Source organism: Drosophila persimilis, unplaced genomic scaffold (assembly GCF_003286085.1).
Source record: "Drosophila persimilis strain 14011-0111.01,24,50 unplaced genomic scaffold, DperRS2 tig00000824-arrow-arrow-pilon, whole genome shotgun sequence".
Taxonomy (NCBI): Eukaryota; Metazoa; Arthropoda; class Insecta; order Diptera; family Drosophilidae; genus Drosophila; species Drosophila persimilis.
The window spans coordinates 1,190,886-1,199,327 of record NW_020825358.1 but is presented as its reverse complement, the minus strand read 5'-3'; the positions used below and the strand labels follow the sequence as shown (position 1 = coordinate 1,199,327).

General features: G+C 46.6%; 1 protein-coding gene across 1 annotated transcript; it reads right to left on the bottom strand.

Moving 5' to 3' along the window:
* Nucleotides 1-2,822: 2,822 nt before the first annotated feature.
* On the bottom strand, nt 2,823-3,419 carry LOC6603989 (protein alan shepard; the record flags this gene model as incomplete). The annotated part of the gene is made up of 2 exons (XM_026993244.1): nt 3,381-3,419; nt 2,823-3,179 (listed from the first exon to the last, which is right to left on the bottom strand). Coding segments are annotated over exons 1-2 (396 nt in total), but the record flags the coding sequence as incomplete, so codon positions are not given.
* Nucleotides 3,420-8,442: the final 5,023 nt, after the last annotated feature.

Genomic DNA, 8,442 nt, shown 5'->3' with positions numbered 1-8,442 from the left:
AGGCAGCAACGGAGGCAGAGGCAGCAGCGATGGCACAGGCACAGGATACGATGGACGATGACGCCCACAAAAAATACATTTCCTTTTTGGATTATTTAACTGCCATTCGGAGGACGCGGACGCGGACGCGGACGACGTTGAATGAATGAATGAATGAATGGCGGCTGGGCTGATGATAGTGGGAAAGGAAAAGGCACACCAGACAAATAGAAATAAAAGTAAGAGAGAGGTAAGCGAAAAGCCGGAGCCACAGCCAAACGACGCGAGACCCGCAGGGCATGAGACCCCACCGAAAAATACAACGAAAAGAAAATGCAAAGACGAAAATCGACAAGAGCTTTTCCACGCCACGCCACCACCTGAGGGTGGGGGGGCAGAGTGAGGTGGAGTGAGGGGGTGGCGGGGAAATATGTATTCTCTGACTGGTTATTTATTTGCTCGTTTATTTTCAGCACTTTTTCGGCGCATTTATTAGAAGTTGTTTTTTTGTTGTTTGCCTCCCAGGCACAGCCCCCCCTTTCCCCACCACACCCCCCACACACACACAAAAGGGGTTGGATACGGCGGAGTATTTTCCTTAGACCTTAGACAGATAGACAGCTTGCCATCGAATTGAAAATCATTTGTAAATCAAATTGAAAATTTCCAACCAAAAAGAGAGATGGCTTCCCCCCCCCCCACCCCTAAGTCTTCTGGAGGGGGAGGGGGGGGGGGGGGGGACTGCTGTTGGTTGGTGGTTGGTAAATTTGTCAAAAACCAGCGAACATCATTCGTCATGATGATGCCTGCCGATACCGCGTCGGCGGGCAACGGGGGGAGGAGGAGGAGGAGATTACATTTGAGCAGCAATGAACTTTTGAGCCCTGGCCTCGTCTCCGTCTCCGTCTCCGGCTCCGGCTCTGTCTCTGGCTTTGTGTTTGGGGCGAATCCTGGGGAAATGAGTCAGAAGCAGATAATGCTGATTAAGTTGGATGGAAACAGCATCGAGGGTCGAGTCGAGGGTCCTGCCTGACTTGTTGTCAACTCTCGTATCCCACGATATTCTTAATTGTTCGTTATTAATGATGCCACTCGTACGGGCACTGGCTGCGTACTCCTGCTCCATGGCTGCCTCCCTGCCTCCCTGCCTCCCTGGCTGTCCTGTTTTCTGGGAATTTCCAAATTGAAAATGACCCCCCTCCCCCCCTTTGGCTGACTTTGATGAATGTCCGAGTGTGAAAAACCACAAACAGACTAATTGATTGCCTGAAAAAGATTTCTGGGAATTGGACTTGGGCCAGGGCCAGGGCCACTCTTGCACTTGATACAGGAGGAATCGAGAGGATTCAGGAGCTTGAGGAGCTCACTCACCCTCCCCCCCCCCCCACACCATTCTTTGTGTTGTTTGTAGAGTGGATCCTGGCTGCCTGGCTGCCTGGCTTTGACACAAATCAGAACGAAGCCCAGGCAAATTAATGCAAGCAACAAAACTGTCACTGTTGATGAGGCATGCGAATGGGGCCTACAGAGACATAGAGGTGCTATCCACACACAGGCATAGGGCAACGCCTGCTGCACGGCAGGATAATCGCACAGAAGGGCAGGCACTGCAGGAAGGGCAGGAAGGGCCGGAAAGGGGGAAAATTCAGGCCTCAGTACTCTCCCAAAAACGGTCCAACAGTGAGAGGGTCATAAATAAATTGCTGCTTGAGCAATTTTCAATAAATGACAGCCAGTCAGTGCTCCCTCCCCTCCCCTACCCACCCATCACCCCCTTCCTTCCCGACTGGTCGACTCTCTGCTGTCTCTTGTCTCTTGTCAAACTGAGGAACTCCACACTTGACAATCAATAAGTTGGAAAGGAAAAGGAAATGGAAAGGGAAGGGACTTGGGGGAGAACAGGAAACGGGAGAAGGGGCAGGGCTAGGGGTAAGGGGCAAGGGGCAAGACAATGGGGAATGGGACCAGTTAATAGAGGTAGTAGTAGTTCTTGGAAGTGTAAAAACACTTGAATTCCATTTTGCTTTGCTTTTGTGCTGATGGACGCACATAAATTTTCGATTATGCGGACCATTACACAGGAATTGAAGAAAATTCATCAGAACCAGACGGGAGGGGGAGGGCCCAAGGGTGGGAGAGGGCTCTTTTATTGGAAACATAGAGAATGCTTTGATATTTGGGATAATGCGAATTAATATGCAGCATTTTCTCGGCTGATAAGATACAAGATGGAAATGTGCCTCAGGTTGGGGTTTGAGGTTAAGCCAACGAGCATTTACCAACACTAGATACCTACGTTTGGAAACACTCAACGGTAATTTGGTTACAGAATAAATATTTGCACAAAATTTCACATTTTACAACATTCCAAGGGCTTTACCAACACTGAAAAGGTAGATTTCAAACACTGCCTGGATGATTCGATCTGAAACAAGGTTTATTAATGAATAAGAGGCTGTATATTTATAATTTTCGTCTGCATTTCTGCATTTGGTAGATCTTTAAAGAGCATTTACCAACACTGGAAAGGAAGCTTTCATCAATGGCACTCCCTGAAATATTTAAGCTGAAAAAACAGTCTATAAACGAGTACCTTAAACATGGGTATAATTAGGCGGCTGTCAAGTGCCTCCCGCCCCCCCAAAAAACGGCACTTGACAACACTGTAATCTGTAATCAGTAATCTGTAATATACAATTTTAAAACACTACTTAAAAACGCTTTTCCATGCAATTTCGAATGCTAATTTGTGTACAGATTTCCATTCTAAACCGATTTCCACAGAGATTAGTTCCCCGGATTGACCCACCCGCCCCACACACCCCTCAAAAACGAGTACTCACCGTGGTTGTGGCCGGTGTGGTGGCCGTGTGCGGCGTATAGGCGGCATAGGCCGGCTGGGGGAGCGGCGCCGTGTAGCGGTAGGCGGCCTGCTGGGCCACGGCAGCGGCGGCGGCGGCAGCGGCCGGGGCATAGCCCTGCGGGGTCCAGCTGGTGGCGCCGCGATAGGGGGCGCCGGCGGCTAAAGCAGCGCCGGCAGCAGCAGCGGCTGGGCTCGTCATGGCCGGTGGACGCTGTGGCAAGGAGCCTTTAAGTGCAACGGCTGAGGCGGTTAGCGGTGCGCCTGGGAATGCGCTGCGCTGCTGTGTTGACGATGCGGCAGCGGCGGCGGCAGCGGCAGCGGCACTGGACGAGCTCCCCTGCGGGAAGAGAGAGAGAGAGGAGAGAGAGAAGAGTGGTGGGGTGATGGTAAGTAAGGGGCTAGTGGGCGAGTGGTTCAAACATAAATAATATAGTCTATGTTTTTACTGTTTTTACTGTTTTTCTCATCTTCTATTTTACTGTTTTACTATTTTTCTATTTTGCTATTTTTCTGTTTTTGTCGTAAATAGAAAACCAACCGCAGCGGCAACCGTGCGGCAGGCAGCAGCTGCGGCCATGCCGTAAAGCTTTGCTTACCGCTGGAAAAAACCGCCATGACATCCGTTCTAACTCTCACACACGCACACACACACACATTCATAGAGGACACATCTGCATATGAATTACACTCGCACACACACACACCCACACACACACACACACACACACGCTCACAAGCCCAGCTGTAGAGTCGGAAAATTGTGGGTTTATGGAGATTTTGTGTTTTATTGAGTGCCAGGTGCGCATTCGTCACAAAAACAAAAACAAAAACCGAATGGCACAAGCGGAAGCATGGGGGGGGGGGGGGGGGGATGAAGAGGGGTGGAGTGGTCGACGTGGGAGATACTCTTTTGCTTTTGATGAGGTATAGTTCTCAAGGCAATCGATATATGTATGGCACTTGTACGGGTAGTATAACAGTATAACAATTTTCAGTGTTTTTTAATAGGGAAAAGAAAATGTCTAACAGTTCCCATTTATTGTAGGAACTAGTATGACAAGTAGCTTATAAAGTTTATAACAGTATACCAGTTGCTACACAAAAAAATTAGAACCGTATAACAGCTGGTATACACAAGCTTAAAACACTTTTTATACAAAAATATACCCATATACAACTGTATAACAGTTGGGATATACAAATGTATAACAGTTGGGATATACAAATGTATAACAGTTTTTTTTTTCTAGGAGCTAAAAGCCGTTTCCATCTACAAATCTATATCAGTTGAAAAGTTTGAGAGTGATTGCATTAATATATCGTCACTGTACAATGTATAACAGTTAACATAACATACTGTATAAGAGTATAACAATGGATATTTAGTTGTTGTCCTTCCTTCACTCCAACACTATAAAGTCATTGTATAACAGTTTTAACGTTGTCCCTGCGTACAATTATAACAGTCCAAATTGAAAATTGAAATCTATAGTAGAATATAACAGTTTCACAAGTCGTTTTATAACAATTAGTAAGGACTAAGCCATTTTTGGGAGTGCAATATTGAGTGGACTTCTTGTAGGTTGATTACAGAGAGTATAACAGTTCTCCCCTCCACCAACATCTCTCCCCGATCGTGACCATCTGCGAAGAGTGTCCTTTGCCTCTACAGGGTATCCTTTTTATAGAAACATAGCCCCCCCATGATATAAATAATTTTTCCCCCCCCACACATGAGAATTTCCCAAAAAAAAAAAAAGGAAAGGAAGGAAACAACAACGGCAACGGCGGGCACATGTGAGCGGTGGGCGTTGGACAGATGCAACAGTCGCTCGACGGCTCCGTGCCCCCCCCTCCCCCTCCCCCCAAAAACGCCGTGTGTCGTGTGCCGTGTCCTTGCTGCGCCTCGTCGCTTCCTGTGTGTGCTCCAGTTTTGCATTGCAAATGCATTTGCTGCCAATGCCGGCTCCGATTGTGGTGCCTTTGGGCCATTTCTCTTTTCTCTTGACAATTTCTTCTCTTTTCTCTTTTTTTTTTTTTGGCGGGGGCCTGTCTTTGGGGTCACTTGCCATAAACACAAATAAAGCCCTCGCACCCCCTCCCTTGCATTCCGCATTCCATCGCATATAAAAATGTATTCCACTGAATTTTACAAGGTGAAAAATTTGACGATTTGTTTTTTTTTTTCGGGAATTCTCGAAACAAAAACAAAAACAAAAAACATCAACACGAAAAACCGGAAACAACAGAACGCCGCCATTTTATTTTCGGCCAGGATTGAAGTGTTGCAAGGAAGGTCCTTTCGTTCGGGTTTCTCTAAGGATACGTGAGAAAGACAGAGACAGAGAGAGAGCCTTGCGTGCTGTCGTTGATTTTCCAATTGCAAAATATGGCAAATATTTGATTTTCGTTTGGTTTTCTTTTTGGCACCCCCGTCGGGGTCTCGGGGTCTCCGGGGTCTCCGGGTCTCTCACATTTTCCAGTTTTCCCCAGTTAATTTTTGTGTGCACGCAATTCGAATGTGGTTGTGGCAGGGGGGAGGGGGGGAGGGACACAGGTGCACCACAAGAGTGTCAGGGATGTGGAAAAGGTCTGTAATTTGGCAGTTAAATGGCAGAGAACGAGTAATAATGGTCTCTGCCGCAAACGACATACGAGAGAGTGCAAATGGACGTGGACGTGGACGTGGATGTGGACGTGGATGTGGACGTGGAGTGGCACGTGAAATGCTAGAGAAGGAGTTAGAATGGAGTTTAAGGCACGAACCTCAGGGGGGAATGTCCTTTAGTTTAAAGTGTCACGAAATATGAAATGTGGCAGCTACTAGATCTTAAAGAGGAGGCTGCCTGTACAGCCTGCCTTCTGCCTTAATCTTTGCCCAACCTTCGGTTTCCCAACCTCCTCTTCCGTTGGGATCTTATTTTTTTCCTCAACAGCTGTCGTACAAATTGCTGCCACACTGCCACATCACATAGATTTCCCTTAAAAGTTAACTTCAAATCCATTACACATCACATTCGCCATTTATTTGGGATGGAAGTCCCCCCTCTCGCTCGCCTCCTTTCCTGTGCTCCAGGATGTTTTCTGGGCGGTGCTGGGCGTAGGGTCGTAAAAGGGAATAGCCAAACATTTTAAGCGCACAAATGCTATAAATTTAAGCCGCTAAATTAGACACGTTTGGCACATTCGAGGCCCCAAGGCCTCGTGCAGCCCCAATCCCCAGCACCAACGTGACCCGCTCTCTCTCTCTCTCTCTCCGCCAAAAATACTCATAAAGGTAATTATTTTATCGTTCGTTCAAATTCGCTTAATTTCGAGCGGTGACTGGGCTGCAACGAGGCGTCGTCTGGCTGCCAAAAATCTATATAAAACGAGCCCCAAAAATAATACAATAAAGAAACCGTAGAGCACTAATGGAAAATGGAGAAAAATATGAAGCACCTCGCGAGCGCTCCCCCCATCCAAACTCCTGGGTTTCCTGTTTCCTGTTCCTTTCTCTGCCCTGCCCCGCCCTGCCCTGTCCTGCCTGCCTTCCTGCCTGCCTGCCTGCCTGCCTACCTTCTCCAATGACCAGCTGCGGATCGTGTGTGCTGCAGGACGACGAGTACGAGTACGAGGACGTGATTAATTACCAAATTGGGAGCCATTATCGCGTGCACTTGCGAGGGTGTTTGTAAAGTTTTTGCGGCTCACGCACACGCCCCAAAAACACCAGCCGGGGGAATGGGGAAAGAAGGGGGAGAGAGAGAGAGAGAGAGAGAGCGGTAGAGAAGGATAGGAGAAGGACTAGAGGATACCCAGTAGTTCAGAGAAAATATCATATGATTTTGCTGGTGAAATAATCGAATAATATCGATAGTTTAGTGATACTAATTAACAATAGTTATCGATTTAGATTATTTCTTGGATCGCTCTTCTGAAAGATAACCAATAACATCCATAATTTATCGATAAATTATAATTGCCGTTGCGATAATTATCGATAAAATATTATCTATCGGGTTGGAACCATTTTTGGATTATAGCTAGATAATATGGGAATTTTATTAATATTTTTTCAATAATCTATCGAAAATATAACAAAAACAAAATTCCGTTTAATTATCGATATCCTTAATTGTTTAACATTTTAAGCTAAATTTCCATATCCTCCAACCAGGCTATCCAGTAGTTTCCCCGACACACAATATACCCCACGTACCCCTCGTACGAATCAGAAAAGTGGGTGGTGGGAGACAGTTGGTGGGAAGAGATGCCACTGAGGGAGAGAGGGTGGAAAAAGGTAGCCCCAAAAAGCCAGGGGAGTCCACCCAAGCTATGAGGAGGTTTCCCCCCCCCCCCCCCCTCCACCCCCTCTAGTAATTTTCGTCGCCTCTCGGAACATTTTCGTTGACGCTTTTGTTCTGTATTCTATTAGCCTCTATCCCCATCGACACCCCAATGCCGAGCAGCAGCGTGTATTTTCTCACATTTTTATGCAAAAAACGTTTCGTTTCCGATATCCTGCGATAGGCCATAGCCCACTGCCGTGCCGTCTGGGCGGGGTCCTGTTTCCTGCTTAGTCTGGCAGCAAAATCAAGCGCAAAATATTAATGATAATAATTTATTACCAAGTGACAGGTGGGAGAAGCGACAGGCGACAGGAAAGGAGGTGCTGCTGCTGCTGCTGCCGCTGCCAGTGTCGTTTTTGCCCCTGGAATTTCCTTCCATTCCCAGGAGGGTCTCCTTTTTCGGGGGGGAGGGGGGGCCCTGATAAACGTTTTGTGATTAGCGGTGGCTTGTGGTTGTTGCTCCTGTTCGATGGGCTTTCGTGGCAAGTCCTTGTCATTTTTATTGTAATTTTTTTTTTTTGTTTTTTTTTGAAAATTTATGCGCAAATTTCGATTTTGACTTGTCGTGCGAGTGGTGGCGGGGTGGCGGGGTGTCGGGGTGGCATGGAATGTGAAATACGTGAGCGGTTATAATTTACGGGGGGTAGGGGGTAGCAGCAGGAAGCGGGGGGATGGCTGCTATCTTTTTGGATACCTTAAAGATTGTTCGAGCATTTTAATGGGATCATTAAATGTATTTTAAAGTACCAAAACAATACAAAATAATATTTTAAACCAAAAATCGATACAATAATCGATAGAGATATCGATATATTGAGCAGAATGTAGCTGATGTTCATGGAAGAAGCGTTTTTATAAAGATAAATAAATGTAGAATAAATTCTGAGGGTTGCCGCAAGAGAAAATCAACAGTTTTTCCATCAAAAATGTAGTCCAAACGAATTTTCAAATTACTTAATGCAAAAACTAGTCGCAAAAATGTAGGAAAATTCTGCAGATGCCGAAAGGCAGACGCCAGATGCAAAAGCAAAGAAAGAAAGGAAAACAAACTGGGACTCTGCCGCTGCCGCTGCCTCTGCCACGATTCACTTGTCATGCAAAGCCGCTCTGCAATGGAGTGGGGGGGCGGGGGTGTGGGTGGGGGCGGGTGGCCAGGTGCAAGGAAAATGCATGCGAATAAACAACAACAAAATATTTGCATTTCCTTAAGAAATGTTTGCACACACACTCAGACAGATAGGCATCCAGCAAACACACACAGACACACAG